At 39.7% G+C, this 15,524-nt stretch overlaps 1 protein-coding gene and 1 long non-coding RNA gene across 2 annotated transcripts; one reads left to right on the forward strand and one right to left on the reverse strand.

Annotated features, from left to right (window-relative positions):
* Positions 1 to 3,129: 3,129 nt before the first annotated feature.
* Positions 3,130 to 15,405, reverse strand: LOC139180875 (uncharacterized). The gene is made up of 2 exons (XR_011565087.1): positions 14,438 to 15,405; positions 3,130 to 4,519 (listed from the first exon to the last, which is right to left on the reverse strand). It is a non-coding gene; the product is annotated as an uncharacterized lncRNA (long non-coding RNA).
* On the forward strand, positions 6,383 to 10,377 carry LOC109554896 (ras-related protein Rab-21). The gene is made up of 2 exons (XM_070784093.1): positions 6,383 to 6,418; positions 8,077 to 10,377. The coding sequence occupies exons 1-2, from the start codon at positions 6,383 to 6,385 to the stop codon at positions 8,977 to 8,979; spliced, it is 939 nt and encodes a 312-aa protein (XP_070640194.1). The 3' UTR covers positions 8,980 to 10,377.
* Positions 15,406 to 15,524: the final 119 nt, after the last annotated feature.

The raw sequence follows: 15,524 nt of genomic DNA on the forward strand, positions 1-15,524 counted from the left end.
TGAAATTAAAAGACACCTGTTCCTTGAAGGAAAGCTATGAGAAACTTAGATGGCATATTAAAAAGCAAAGACTTTGGGACTTCCCTGTTGGTCCCATGGCTAAGACTCCATGCTCCCAGTGCTGGGTTCGATCCCTGGTCAGGGAACTAGATCCCGCATGCCATAAGTAAAGATCCTATGTGACACAACTAAGACCCGGTGCAGCCAAATAAATAAATAAATATATAAAGTAAAGACATCACTTTACCGACAAAGGTCCACATAGTCAAAGCTATGGTTTTTCCAGTAGTCATGTAGTCACGTATGGATGTGGGAGTTTGACCACTGAATGCTGAAGAATTGATGCTTTTGAATTTTGGTGCTGGAGAAGACTCTTGAGAGTTCTGTGGACTGCAAGGAGAACAAACCAGTCAATCCTAAAGGAAATCAATCCTGAATATTCATTGGAAGGACTGATGCTGAAGCTGAAACTCCAATACTTTGGCCACCTGATGCAAAGAACTGACTCACTGGAAAAGACCCTGATGCTGGGAAAGAATGAAGGCAAAAGGAGAAGAGGGCAGCACAGGATGAGATGATTAGATAGCATTACTGACTCAATAGACATGAATTTGAGCAAACTCCGGGACGTAATGAAAGACAGGGAAGCCTGGTGTGCTGCAGTCTATGGGGTTGCAAAGAGCTGAACATGACTTAGCAACTGAACAACAACAGTAGAAGTAATACATAAACAGATGAACTAATTCTGTGAAAAAGAAATATATAAGCCATAAATAATAATCAAGAAAAGAAGAAAGCACAAATACAAACCAGGAAATGAAAAGTTGGACATAACCACAGTACAAAGACATTTTACACATTTTTTAAAGGATTACTCATACAACTCTATTCAAATCATTTTAAAGACTTTGAAGGAATGGAAAACATCCTAGGAAAACATAATTTACCAAAACTCTAAAAAAGCAAAGTTCATATAGACCAATTTCCATTGAAGAAACAGAAAAAGTTATGAAAAGCTACTTTGCTCCAAAAGCACTGGGCCATTATGATTTCACAGGGGAAGTCTACTAACACTGAAAAGCAGATGATTTGATGCTGTTCTTATTTTTCTGAGCCTAGACAAAAGTGGAACACTTTCAAATTCCTTTTATGAAGTGAGTATAATATTGATACCAAGATCTAACAAAGACTCCACAAGAAAAAGAAAATGATAAAGAGCAATTTTTACTTATGTATATTAATACAAAATCCTAAATAAAATATTAGCAAACAGAATCCATGATTATGTAGAGTTTATTCCAATCATATGTAGAGTTAATTCAATATCATTCAAATCATTAATATAATCTAACATTGTGAATCTAAGGAGAAAAATTATATCATCATTTTCAGAGATCCCAGAGAACCATGTGACACAATTCAATACCCATTCTTTATTAAAGGAATTCAGCAGAAGAGAAATATATGGTTTCTCCCTTAACATAATTATGTGTATGTGTATGTATTTATATTTGTATATGTATGTATATGTATTTATATATGTATTTATATACATCTCCCCAAATCCAGCACTTAACTGGGGAAACACTAGCAGTGTTTATATGCTAAAATCACAAGGGTATCTACTCTCTCCACTACAAATTAACATTATAGTTAAGGTAGCAGAAGCATTGTGAGTAGAAAAGAGAAAGAAATTACAATTGGAATGGAGGAAGTAAAGCTGTCATTACTTATAGATAAGACTGTATAGTCAGAAAACCCAAGTAAATCAATAGAAAACAATTACAAACAGAGAACTCAGCAAGGTAGCAGGATATAAAATTAATTATAGAAATCATTCAGTTTAGACGATGTACAGAAGAGAAGTCCATTTATCATAACAGCAAAAAGACAAAATATTGTCTTGGTCTGTTGGGGTTGCTATAACAAAACACCATAGACTCAGACTATAAGCCAACCAAAACTTATTATTCACAGTTCTGGAGGCTGGGAAGTCCAAGATGAAGGCCCTCATAGATTTTTATGTCTGGTGAGGGCCTGCTTCCTGGTACATAGACAGCCATCTTCTCACTGTGTCCTCACATGGCAAGAGTGGCAAGGGAGTTCTCTTGGGTCTCTTTTATAAGGGCACTAATCTCATTCACGAGAGCTCCAATCTCATGATCTAATCACCTGCTAAAGGTCCTACCTCCAAACAGTATCACCTTAGGTTTCAACATATAAATTCGGAGGATGGGGGCAAACACAAACATTCAGTCTACCTAGAAACAAACTTATCAAGAAATGTTTAAAAGCTTCAAGAGAAAACATTTATAACACTCTGAACAAACAGAACAGGCAGGGACAAATAGAAAGGCCCCCATTTTCTTAAGTAGACTAAAAATTATAAAGATATAGAGTTAATTTCTAAATTTAGTATAAGCTAACTAAAAATACCATTTTTTCTTTCTCTGAAACTAGACAAGCTGATTTAGAGTTCAAATGGAAAAATAACAAACAAGCACAACCAGGATATCTCTGAAAAGGAAGAATAATGATGGGGGACTATTGCCACAATAATTCTCTGTAAAAAACCAAAATGAATATTTAGATACCCAAACTTAGACATAGTTTATGGTCAAGCTGAGAGATTCTGTGCTCTGAATCAGGCTCTGTTGATGTCACTGCTAGTTCATGGGTTTGCACTAAGTTGGTGGCTTGGCTAGAGGTTGGTTGTTATAGGATGCCTTGGCTCAGAGGCCTAGGCTCATTTCTAAATGTCCCTCGCTGTAGTAGGCTAGCCTGGGTATGTTCTCGTAGCAGTGGTCGGGGGTCCAAGAGAGGAAGCAGCATATGCAAGAGCTTTCTCAAATCTCTGCTTATATCAAGTTTACTACTATTCTGTTGGTTGAAGTAAACTGTAGCCAAACTCAGTCAGTATGGGAGGGTACTACCAAAGGGTATGGAGACACATGAAAAATTGGGTCATTAATCCAATCTATCTCAGAAGTACAAATCAAAATCTAGAATCCATAAAATAAAACGTGGATGAATTTGTTTACATAAAAATAAAGTAAAATTTGCTTGGAAAAAATACAATGGAAAAATCAAAAGAACAACAAACAGGGAAAATAATATTGACAACTGATATCATTCACGAAAGTCTAAGCTCTTTAATTTAATAAGCTTGTAGAAATTGAGGAAAGGTAAATAACTCAACAGAAAAAAACCGAGCATATAAACAGACAACTCACAGAAAAAGACAAAAATGACCCATGTTTATATGAAAAGATGCTCAATGTCACTCATTATAAGAGAAATATAAATTAAAACTACAGTGAGATAACATTTCTAACCTATCACATTTTCAAAAACTTGAAAATTTTTAATAATATACACTTCTGCGTGAGGTTGTGGTGAAACATAAACTCATATATGAATGGTAAGTGCAAAATGGTACACCTATGGAGGGAAATTTTGGCAAAGTTACAAATGGGATTCTTACAGCTAATTCTATAGATGTATATCTGTATACATATAAAATGTCTATTCATCATGGCACCATTTGTAATACCAAAGGACTGAAAATACCCTGAACATCTATAAGTAGGGTACTGCAGTCATTAAATTAACTATTATCAATTCAGTTCAGTTCAGTCGTGTCCGACTCTTTGTGACCCCATGAATCGCAGCACGCCAGGCCTCCCTGTCCATCACCATCTCCCGGAGTTCACCCAAACTCACGTCCATCGAGTCGGTGATGCCATCCAGCCATCTCATCCTCTGTCGTCCCCTTCTCCTCCTGCCCCCAATCCCTCCCAGCATCAGTCTTTTCCAATGAGTCAACTCTTCGCATGAGGTGGCCAAAGTACTGGAGTTTCAACTTCAGCATCATTCCTTCCAAAGAACACCCAGGGCTGATCTCCTTTAGAATGGACTGGTTGGATCTCCTTGCAGTCCAAGGGACTCTCAAGAGTCTTCTCCAACACCACAGTTCAAAAGCATCAATTCTTCGGTGCTCAGCTTTCTTCACAGTCTAAATCTCGCATCCATACATGACCACAGGAAAAACCATAGCCTTGACTAGACAGACCTTTGTTGGCAAAGTAATGTCTCTGCTTTTGAATATGCTATCTAGGTTGGTCATAACTTTCCTTCCAAGGAGTAAGTGTCTTTTAATTTCATGGCTGCAGTCACCATCTGCAGTGATTTTGGAGCTCCCAAAAATAAAGTCAGCCACTGTTTCCACTGTTTCCCCATCTATTTCCCATGAAGTGATGGGACCAGATGCCATGAATGTTTTCTGGTCCCATCACTTCGTTTTCTGAAGTACTGGAGTACTTCAGTACTTCAGCTCTGTTGAGCTTTAATCCAACTTTTTCACTCTTCTCTTTCACTCTCATCAAGAGGCTTTTTAGTTCCTCTTCACTTTCTGCCATAAGGGTGGTGTCATCTGCATATCTGAGGTTATTGATATTTCTCCCGGCAATCTTGATTCCAGCTTGTGCTTCATCTAGCCCAGCGTTTCTCATGATGTACTCTGCATAGAAGTTAAATAAGCAGGGTGACAATATACAGTCTTGATGTACTCCTTTTCCTATTTGGAACCAGTCTATTATACATCCACATAATGTAACAGTTTGAGGAAGTACTCTATCTTTGCATTTCCATATAATGTCTATGTACTGGAAACTTTCTAATGCTCTGATATGTAAGGACCTGCAGGATGTATCAAGTGAAAAAAGCAATATATATAACTATATATATATATATATATATATATATATATATATATATATACAGTATGTTAACTTTTGTGTAAGAAAGAGGGAGATGGAACAGGATATACATTTATACTTGTTTGTAAGTGCATAAAGAAACACCGGAAGAATTTTAAAACACTGGTAACTATGGGCAATGTGTATGGTAGCAACTGGGAAGAATGGAGAAAGGTTAAGTGACAATCCTTAAATTATAATTTTTATATAAGTTTGCTTTCAAAATGCATGTGCATTATCTATTCAAAAAGAAATTAAAATATTCACAATAGTAACAAATAGCGATAAAGCTACTAGAAATTAAATTAGTAAAATACATAACAATTCTAAAGAAAAAACTTTAAACTCTTAATAAACAGCCCAGCTAAAAGGTGAACTGAACAAATGAGAACATTCCATACTCTTGGATGGGATGAGTAAATATTTTGATGGTGTCAACTCCCCTAAATTAATCTATAAATTTAGTGCAATCCTAATAAAAATTACAGTTGATTTTTTGAAGAGCTCAATAAACTCTTTTTAAAATTTATGTGGATAGTTAAGACAACCCAAAAGAAGACTAAAGAGGAGGGACTTGCCCTATCAGATTTCAGATACATTATAAAATATTAAAAACAAGGTGGCATTAGTACAAAAACAGAAACCATCTATTTGTGTACGTTTCATAATATATGAAAAAGGTGGTATGGCAAATCAGTGAAAAAGGAAGGACTGCTTAGTATTTGGTGGTGGGAAATGTTGCTATGTGGAAAAATTAAAATTGCATACCTACCTATCACCACATATGAGATGGATTCTAAATGGATTAAAACCATGAAAGATAAAACTATAAAGTTAATAGAAAAAAAACAGCAGAATATCTTTGTAACTTAGGAGGAGGGAACTACTTTTTAAGTACCCCTCCAAACCCAAAACCATAAAGCAAAAGTGTGATGAATTTGATTACAGTAAAATTAACAGTTTCTGTTCAAAGATGGCTATTATGGGCAAAGTTAAAACAAGGAAAGAATATTAGTCCCCTGAACTGAAAGGGGACTAATAGCTAGACTATATATGGAACTCTAGCAGATCAATAGGAAAGAAAGGAACCCTAATAGAAAAATGGGCCAACAATACAAGCAGGCAATTTACAGAAGAGGTATTTAACATACATCTAAAGAAATGCTCAAAAACTAATTAGTGGGAATTCCCCAGTGGTATAGTGGTGAGGATTCTCTACTTTCACTGCTGAGGGTGCAGGTTCAATCCCTGGCCAGAAACTAAGATCCCACAAGGTGCTCAACAGTAGCCACCCCCAAATTAATTATTAATCAGAGAAATGTAAACTAAAACAAGGTAAGATATTACTTTACACCTATTAGACCAGCAAAAACTAGAAAGCTGGAAAATGTCAAGTGTCAGCGAGGATGGAGGGGTCCAGGAATCTGTACACTGAGGGTAAAACTGGACTGGTGCAGCCATCCCAGAGAACCATTTAGTAGTATTGGTATTCTTAGTTAAACTAAGTATATGCACACTATGATGCCATCATTCTGTGCCTGAGTATATATTTCAAAAGAAATTCTTATACAGGCCAATAAGGAGACATGTACAAGGATGTGCATCACAGTATTATTTGTGGTGTCATGGAGCTGGAAGCAATCTTGCTGTCCATCACTGGGGTAATATTCAAGAAAAATGTGGTGAAGGCACACTGTGGTTAGCATGGTGGTGTGGAGAAGGCAGTGGCACCCCACTCCAGTACTCTTGCCTGGAAAATCCCATGGATGGAGCGGCCTGGTAGGCTGCAGTCCATGGGGTCGAGAAGAGTCGGACACGACTGAGCCACTTCACTTTCACTTTTCACTTTTATGCACTGGAGAAGGAAATGGCAACCCACTCCAGTGTTCTTGCCTGGAGAATCCCAGGGACGGGGGAGCCTGTTGGGCTGCGTCTGTGGGGTTGCAAAGAGTCGGACACGACTGAAGTGACTTACCAGCAGTGGTTTAGTTTCAAAGTCAAGTCCAACTCTTTCAACCCCATGGACTGTAGTCTGCCAGGCTCCTCTGTTCATGAGATTCTCCAAGAAAGTATACTGGAGTGGGTTGCCATTTCCTTCTCCAGGGGATCTTCTCGATCCAGGGATTGAACCGGAGTCTCCTGAATTACAGGCAGATTCTTTACCAACTGAGCTATGAGGGAAGCATGCTGCTGCTGCTGCTAAGTCGCTTCAGTCGTGTCGGACTCTGTGTGATCCCACAGACGGCAGCCCACCGGGCTCCCCCATCCCTGGGATTCTCCAGGCAAGAACACTGGAGTGGGTTGCCATTTCCTTCTCCAATGCATGAAAGTGAAAAGTGAAAGTGAAGTCGCCCAGTCGTGTCCAACTCTTTGTGACCCCATGGATTGCAGTCCACCAGGCTCCTCCATCCATGGGATTTTCCAGGCAAGGGTACTGGAGTGGGGTGCCATTGCCTTCTCCGGAGGGAAGCATGAGCAGTTTCAGTTTCTAATTGTATTAGCATGAGCAGTGGTTAGCATGAACAGTTTCTAATTGCCTTAATGTACATACAGCAATATGGATACTTTCAAAACAAAAGGATGAATGGAAAAAAGTAAGAAACAGAATGAAATGCCATTTATATAAAACAAAAATACACAGACAGAAACCATTCTCCACAGTGGGACAACCTGATGTTATGTGCTCCTGAGAAGATACAATATAAAGTAAATGACACCCTTTATGTACTGTTGTTGGAGAAGGCAATGGCACCCCACTCTAGTACTCTTGCCTGGAAAATCCCATGGAAGGAGAAGCCTGGAAGGCTGCAGTCCATGGGGTCGCTGAGGGTCGGACACGACCAAGCGACTTCACTTTCACTTTCATGCATTGGAGAAGGAAATGGCAACCCACTCCAGTGTTCTTGCCTTGAGAATCCCAGGGATGGGGGAGCCCGGTGGGCTGCTGTCTATGGGGTCGCAGAGAGTCGGACACGACTGAAGTGACTTAGCAGCAGCAGCAGCATGTACTGTTATTGCTGAAATTATTTAACCTGAATCTAATCATGTGGAAAGAGGTGACTCCAGATATTCTGTGGGACACTATAAGAAACTGGCCTGAACTTTTGAAAAGTTATCAGTGTAATATCACATGCACACAAAATATAGGGGTACTATTCCAGATTAAAAGAGGCTAAAGTGTTACAATAACGAAATGTAATGCACAAACCTTGATTAGATACTGGGATCAAAAAAATCAGAGATGGAGAAGCTCTATACAGTCAGCAAAAACAAGACCAGGAGCTGACTGTGGCTGAGATCAAGAACTCCTTATTGGTAGGAGGAAGGAGAGGCCATTAGAGGGAGGCGGAGCGGGCGCTGCTCGCCTCTCCCCAGGTTCCTGACGTGGTGCCCGGGGCCCTGCACTCTCAGACTTTCCCCTCGGCGCTTCCAGGCCTCTCCCGGAGGCGCAGTGGGGTCGGCGTCCGGGGCGGGGGGGCGCCGGTGCGTGGGGGCTGCGCGGGCCGCGGCTGTGAAGGTGCCGCGGTGGCTGTGGGGAGCTTGGCGCGGCGGGGACGCGACGGGATGGCTGCGGCCGGCGGCGGCGGGCCGAACCTACTCGTTCAAGGTGGTGTTGCTGGGGGAAGGCTGCGTGGGGAAGACATCGCTGGTGCTGTGCTACTGCGAGAACAAGTTCAACGACAAGCACATCACCACCCTGCAGGCATCATTCTTAACAAAGAAGTTAAATATTGGTGGGAAGAGAGTAAATCTTGCTATATGGGATACAGCAGGTCAAGAGAGATTCCACGCATTGGGTCCCATTTACTACAGAGATTCAAATGGAGCTATTTTAGTTTATGATATAACAGATGAAGATTCTTTTCAGAAGGTTAAAAACTGGGTGAAAGAATTACGGAAAATGTTGGGAAACGAAATCTGTTTATGTATAGTAGGTAATAAAGTAGACTTGGAGAAGGAGAGACATGTTTCCATTCAAGAAGCAGAATCGTATGCAGAATCTGTGGGAGCAAAACATTATCACACTTCAGCCAAACAGAACAAAGGAATTGAGGAACTCTTTCTTGACCTTTGTAAAAGAATGATAGAAACTGCACAAGTGGATGAGAGGGCAAAAGGCAATGGCTCCAGTCAGCCAGGAGCTGCAAGGCGAGGTGTACAGATTATTGATGATGAACCTCAAGCCCAGAGCGTTGGCGGAGGGTGCTGTTCTTCTGGATAACTGTTCACCCCTAAGAAAGTAAAAAAAACAAACTGTGGATCATTGCCCTCAACATGAAGACTGCCATATTCCAAGTCACATTATTTTACCGATGGAGTTACGGAATTAACAGTATTTTAAATTACGTTTATAACTGCAGAGACCTTAAGTGCTAAACTTAGTGGAGTTTGTGACCAGAGAATTGGCATTTTCTACAAATGTTAACAAAGCAATTACCAATGGCCTTTTTACATATTTTTTTCTTTAATAAGAAATAATATGCATGTAGAAAAGACCTACTTAAAGGCTTCATTTATATTCTTTTAAATCAAATCTTTATTTAATAACATATATGTTGTTGGAATGGTATACATTTTTGCAGTCCTTTGTATTTTGTGGTAGTTGAATTGTATCCCTTCTAAACAGCAAAATGTCTTTTGTTTTCTTTTTTTTTTTTTAATTAGCAGATACCTGAAGTACTATTTTTGCAGGGTTTGCACAGGCCCCTAACTGTCTACTACACTTTGATATAATTTATATACATCCTGTATGCTGAGGTGGTAAAATACAATGTAAATTACATATTAAATATTTTATCTGCTTTTACAAGTGCAAGGTGCAAAAATACATACAATAGTCTCATTGATGACTGTAAAGTGAATTAACATTTGGTGATAATGCCTAAGCTTTTTGACTCTGATATAAAGATCATAGCTCCCCTTCACTTCTGTCTTAACTTAAAAGCGGTGTGTTTAAATTTTCTCGTATACTTTACTTGAATTATTGCTGTTGTCATGTTTTTTGCCTCTAAATCCATCTGATGATTAATTGAGCAACAGCATTTGCCTTTGGGTTTTGGGTTGTTTTGTTCTTTCTGGGGTTTGTTTTTTGGGGGACAGGGATAAAAGAGATGACTTCTGCCGTTTTTGCTGTAGAGTGGTTACCTTAGAAGTATTTGAGTGGAGCATGCTGAGTTTCACTTATGCAAAGCTTTAGTTTTCTCTTACGCTTTATATGAAATGGATTCACTGGTATGAGAAGAGAGGAAGAACTTCCAGATAGTAGCCACTCACCAAGACTTACACAGCAGCATGTTAGTGGTAGTTTCTGCTCCAGAGGCAGCACTTCTGGATCCTTCCTAAGCAAATTGTATTTGTTCATTGCTTGCCAGAGATGAACAGAGAAAGTTTTGTTTCATTTTGTAAGCGCTATCCTTCTGAGTTTCTTTGAAGGGAAACATTTCATGTAATGTAGTTATAGCGAACACTGGAAAGATTTATTATAAAATTATATTCTTGTATACTTTGTAAAAAAAAAAAAAAAAGAACTCCTTATTGCCAAATTCAGACTTAAATTGAATAAAGTAGGGAAAACCACTAAACCATTCATGTATGACCTAAATCAAATCCCTTATGATTATACAGTGGAAGGGACAAATAGATCTAATCAAGGGATTAGATCTAACAGATGGAGTGCCTGAAGAACTATGGACAGAGGTTTGGGACACTGTACAGGAGGCAGCAATCAAGACCATTCCCAAGAAAAACAAATGCAAAAAGGCAAAATGGTTGTTTGATGAGGCCTTACAAATAGCTGAGAAAAGAAGAGAAGCGAAAGGCAAAGGACAAAAGGAAAGATATACCATTTGAATGCAGAGTTCCAAAGAATAGCAAGGAGAGATGTCCATTGGCAGATGAATGGATAAGAAAGCTGTGGTACATATACACAATGGAATATTACTCAGCTATTAAAAAGAATGCATTTGAATCAGTTCTAATGAGGTGGATGAAACTGGAGCCTATTATACAGGGTGAAGTAAGTCAGACAGAAAAACAACAATACAGTATATTAATGCATATATATGGAATTTAGAAAGATGGTAACGATGACCCTATATGCAAGACAGCAAAAGAGACACAGATGTAAAGAACAGACTTCTGGACTCTATGGGAGAAGGCGAGGGTGGGATGATTTGAGAGAACAGCATTGAAACATGTATATTATTATCATATGTGAAATAGATCACCAATCCAGGTTCGATGCATGAGACAGAATGTTCAGGGCTGGTGCACTGGGATGACCCTGAGGGATCAGATGGGGAGGGAAGTGGGAGAGGGGTGCAGAATGGGGAACACATGTACACTCATGGCTGATTCATGTCAATGTATGGCAAAAACCACTACAATAATGTAAAGTAATTAACCTCCAATTAAAATAAATTAATTTAAAAAAAAGAAGAGGTGGCAAGAATACACAGAAGAACTATACAAAAAAGATCTTCATGTCCCAGATAACCATGATGGTGTGATCACTCACCTAGAGCCAGACATACTGGAATGCAAAGTCAAGTGGGCCTTAGGAAGCATCACTACGAACAAAGATAGTGGAGGTGATAAAATTCCAGATAAGCTATTTCAAATCCTAAAAGATGACGCTGTGGAAGTGCTGCACTCAATATGCCATGAATCTGGAAAACTCAGCAGTGGCCATAGGACTGAAAAAGGTCAGTTTTCATTCCAATCTCAAAGAAAGGCAATGCCAAAGAATGTTCAAACTACTGCACAATTGCATTCATCTCACACACTAGCAAAGTAATGCTCAAAATTCTCCAAGCCAGACTTCAACAGTATGTGAACCAAGAACTTTCAGATGTTCAAGCTGGATGTAGAAAAGGCAGAGGAACCAGAGATCAAATTGCCAACATCCACTGGATGATCAAAGAAGCAAGAGAGTTCCAGAAAAACAACTACCTCTGCTTTATTGACTATGCCAAAGCCTTTGACTGTGTGGACCACAACAAACTCTGGAGAATTCTTAAAGAGATGGGAATTCCAGACCACTTGACTTGCCTCCTGAGAAATCTGTATGCAGATGAGGAAGCAACAGTTAGAACTGGACATGGAAAAACAGACTAGTTCCAAACCTGGAAAGGAGTACATCAAGGCTGTATATCGTCACCTTGCTTATTTAACTTATATGCAGAGTTCATCATGGGAAATGCTGGGCTGGATGAAGCACAAGCTGGGATCAAGATTGCCAGGAAAAATATCAATAACCTCAGATACGCAAATGACACCACCCTTATGGCAGAAAGCAAAGAACTAAAGAGCCTCTTGATGAAAGAGAAAGAGGAGAGTGAAAAGTTGGCTTAAAGCTCAACATTCAGAAAACTAAGATCATGGCATCTGGTCCCATCACTTTATGGCAAATAGATGGGGAAACAATGGAAACAGTGAGAGACTTTATTTTTTGGGGTTTCAAAATCACTGCAGATGGTGACTGCAGCCATAAAATTAAAAGATGCTTGCTCCTTGGAAGAAAAGCTATGACGATCCTAGACAGCATATGAAAAAGCAAAGACATTACTTTACCAACAAAGGTCTGTTTACTCATGTATGGATGTGAGAGTTGGACTATGAATGCTGAGCGTAGAAGAATTGATGCTTTTGAACTGTGGTGTTGGAGAAGATTCTTGAGAGTCCCTTGAACTGCAAGGAGATCCAACCAGTCCATCCTGGGGGAGATCAGTCCTTGGTGTTCATTGGAAGGACTGATGCTGAAGCTGAAACTCCAATATTTTGGCCACGTGATGTGAAGAACCGACTTATTTGAAAAGACCCTGATGCTGGGAAAAATTGAAGGTGGGAGGAGAAGGGTACGACAGAGGATGAGATGGTTGGATGGCATCACTGATGTGATGGACATGAGTTTGAGTAGGCTCCAGGAGTTGGTGATGGACAGCGAGGCCTGGTGTGCTGCAGTCCATGGGGTCACAAAGAGTTGGACACGACTGAGTGACTGAACTGAACTGAAGAACATTTTGGGCTTAACTGGAAAATCTGAATATAGGGTATCATTTATGATATTATGGAATTAGTAAGTTTTCTTAGGTGTGATAATGGTACTGCAATTATGTAGGAAAATGTCCTTATTCTATAAGATATGTGCTGAAGTTTTTAGGGGTGAGGAGGTGTTATACTGCCTGCAGGAAAATGTACACATACACATATAAAGAAAAGTAGAGCAAATCTGGCAAAATATTAAGAGTATACTCTTTCATTGTACTACTTTTTCAACAGTTCTGAATTTTGAAAAATGAAAAAATGAAAATTAGGGGGAAATATATGCATGTAAAACAATATGCATTTTGCAAGAACACATATAAAGAAAAATATAGGCATAAAAGACTTTAAAATGGTTGTCTACATGAGGGAAATAAGAGTGGGAAGTAGAGATGAAAAAGAATGTAAAAAAACAACAAAACCTCTCCCTAAAGTAACATATACTCATTGAATACATGGAAAACACAGAAAAGTACAATGAAGAAAACTGAATTCATTGATAACTTCATTTTCCCTGTCAGTTCTCAAAATGTGGTACCTGGGTTTGCAGTAGCAGCTTCATCATCATCATCATCATTGAGAACTTGTTAGAAATGTAAATTCCTGGGCTCTACTACAGACTTAACTAAAACACAATTCTGGGTGTGGGGCCCACCAGTTGGTATTTTAATAAGCTTTCCCAAGTGATTCTGCTGCTGGTCAAATTTGAGAACCATTTAGACATCATTAATTTTGTTACAGATACAGTCTTTCTTAAAAAAATATGAACTACTTCAGGCATACAAATAAGTATGAAGAATAACACAACACATACCCACGTACCTAGTACTCAGATAAAATATTAGAGAAACAGTTGCTAAGTCCCTGTCAATTTCTCTCTCATGTTGTTCCCTCGTTTTCTTCCCCAGAGGTAATCTCAGGGCTACTGAGATGCTGCCTCCTGGGTTTTCTAGCTTAAAAAATCCATATAAATGGTCTCACACTTCATGTATCCTTTCACAACTTGCATTTTATCACAGCATTATGTTTTTGAGATTTATGTGGATTGATATACCCAATTCTGCTCCGATTTTTTTCACTGCTGTATATAGTACTCTGTTGTACGGCTGTACAACTACTTACTTATTCTCCTCTTGGTGAACTTTTAGATTGTTCAGTTATTTTCCCTATTACTAACAGTTCTGCAATGAATACTCTTTTTTTTACTGCTTTAAAAATTTTTATTTTGCAATGAATATTCTTGCACATGCCTCCTTGTGTATATGTGTAAGAATTTCTCTAGGACTTAATGTATATATGTGCACATCTCTAACAGAATTGCTGGGTTCCAGGGCCATCTTCAACTATTTGGATTAATTCTTTTATTTTTTTCTGATTACTTATTTTCTAAAGTAGTAGTACCAATTTTCATTCCTATCAAAGACTTCATACAGTTTTTCCCCCTGGTTTGTGCATTTAGGACTTAGTTTTAAAAGTCCTTCCACCATCCTAGGTCACAAAGATATTCTTTACCATCTCATGTGGAAATAAATAGGGATCCAGTTAACTTTTTCTTGTTATGGTAAGCCAAATTTTCCAGTACTATCTACTAAAATGTCCATTTCCCATTGATCTGTGGTGTAGGCCTGTAAACTTACCCATTTAACAAATATTTGCTTTAGACTGCCTTGTCTTGTGCTGGGTCTTGCAGAGGGCTCAAAGACACAGGCCGCTAGTCTCAGGGAATTTGCTCTCCTGTGGAGATACAGCAACATCAATGATTACCGTACTGAGATAAATCCAACAAGGTGCTCTGAGTTTTTAACCAAGCTGGGAAAGTTCAAAGAAGCGACAAGAGTTAAGTCTTAAAGAATTTGCTAATGAAAAGGGGAAAGTGAAGGTGGCCAGGGCTGGTTTGGGGTCCAGAGTTGTGTTTCTCTGGGGAAAAACACATGGATGTAGTGGCAGTGAGTCCTGTGTATGTAAGGGGTAGGAATAGGCAGAGGGTGTCCAGGAACATATCCTTGGGATAGAGAAGCTTGGCCTCACCCCAAAGTTTAGGCTAGAGGAAGAGCCGTCACTGTAACTAAATTATCAGGAAGAAGACATTTTCAGACATAATTATTTTTTTTTATGGGGAGACTTGATTCTCCAGCCAGGTCAGGAGTTCCCTGAGATGGTTTCTTAAGAAACCCTCACTTGCCCCTACTCCAAAGATGAATCCATTCCCTCCAGCAGATGCCGCTCCGGAACCTGAGGGAAGGAGGGAGGAGGAGAAGAAAGCAAATGGGTGGGAGAGACTTCCAGTTGTCCGGGTTCCTGGGCCTGGCCATGGATCTTTGCTAATGCAGAAAGAGCTCCGAGTGGGTCCCTCAGGGTTTGTCTGGGACCCTGCACGCCGGGATGGTTGCTGGGAGTAGTTAGTCATTTCAGGTGGGTATACGCTGCAAAACATGTGACCCTGGCAGCCATTTTCTCACACTCTGCCCGTCGCCATCTTCCATTGTAGACAAAGACACCACCCCCCCCCCCCCAACCCTTGTCTGATGCGGCCCTGGAAAAAGCTTGGTCACTAAGGTTCGAGAACACACATATTTAGGCCCAGGCAGAGGCCCACAGACAAGAACTTGACTTACAAGTAGGTTATATGGCCACACCAGCCGATGAACCCCTGCCCCTCCCTCTTCCCCACCTCCTCCTCAGCTATAACCTTACCTTACTGCGCAGCCGGGAGGCGGGGCCAGC

Source organism: Bos indicus, chromosome X (assembly GCF_029378745.1).
Source record: "Bos indicus isolate NIAB-ARS_2022 breed Sahiwal x Tharparkar chromosome X, NIAB-ARS_B.indTharparkar_mat_pri_1.0, whole genome shotgun sequence".
In the NCBI taxonomy this organism is placed as follows: domain Eukaryota; kingdom Metazoa; phylum Chordata; class Mammalia; order Artiodactyla; family Bovidae; genus Bos; species Bos indicus.

What these genes read in the sequence shown, in the direction of transcription:
- LOC109554896 (XM_070784093.1), top strand. Translation starts at nt 6,383, where the DNA reads ATGGAGCTGGAAGCAATCTTGCTGTCCATCACTGGG. An exon ending in TCTTGCTGTCCATCACTGGG is followed by an intron (nt 6,419 to 8,076) that starts GTAATATTCAAG and finishes CCTTATTGGTAG; the next exon opens with GAGGAAGGAGAGGCCATTAG.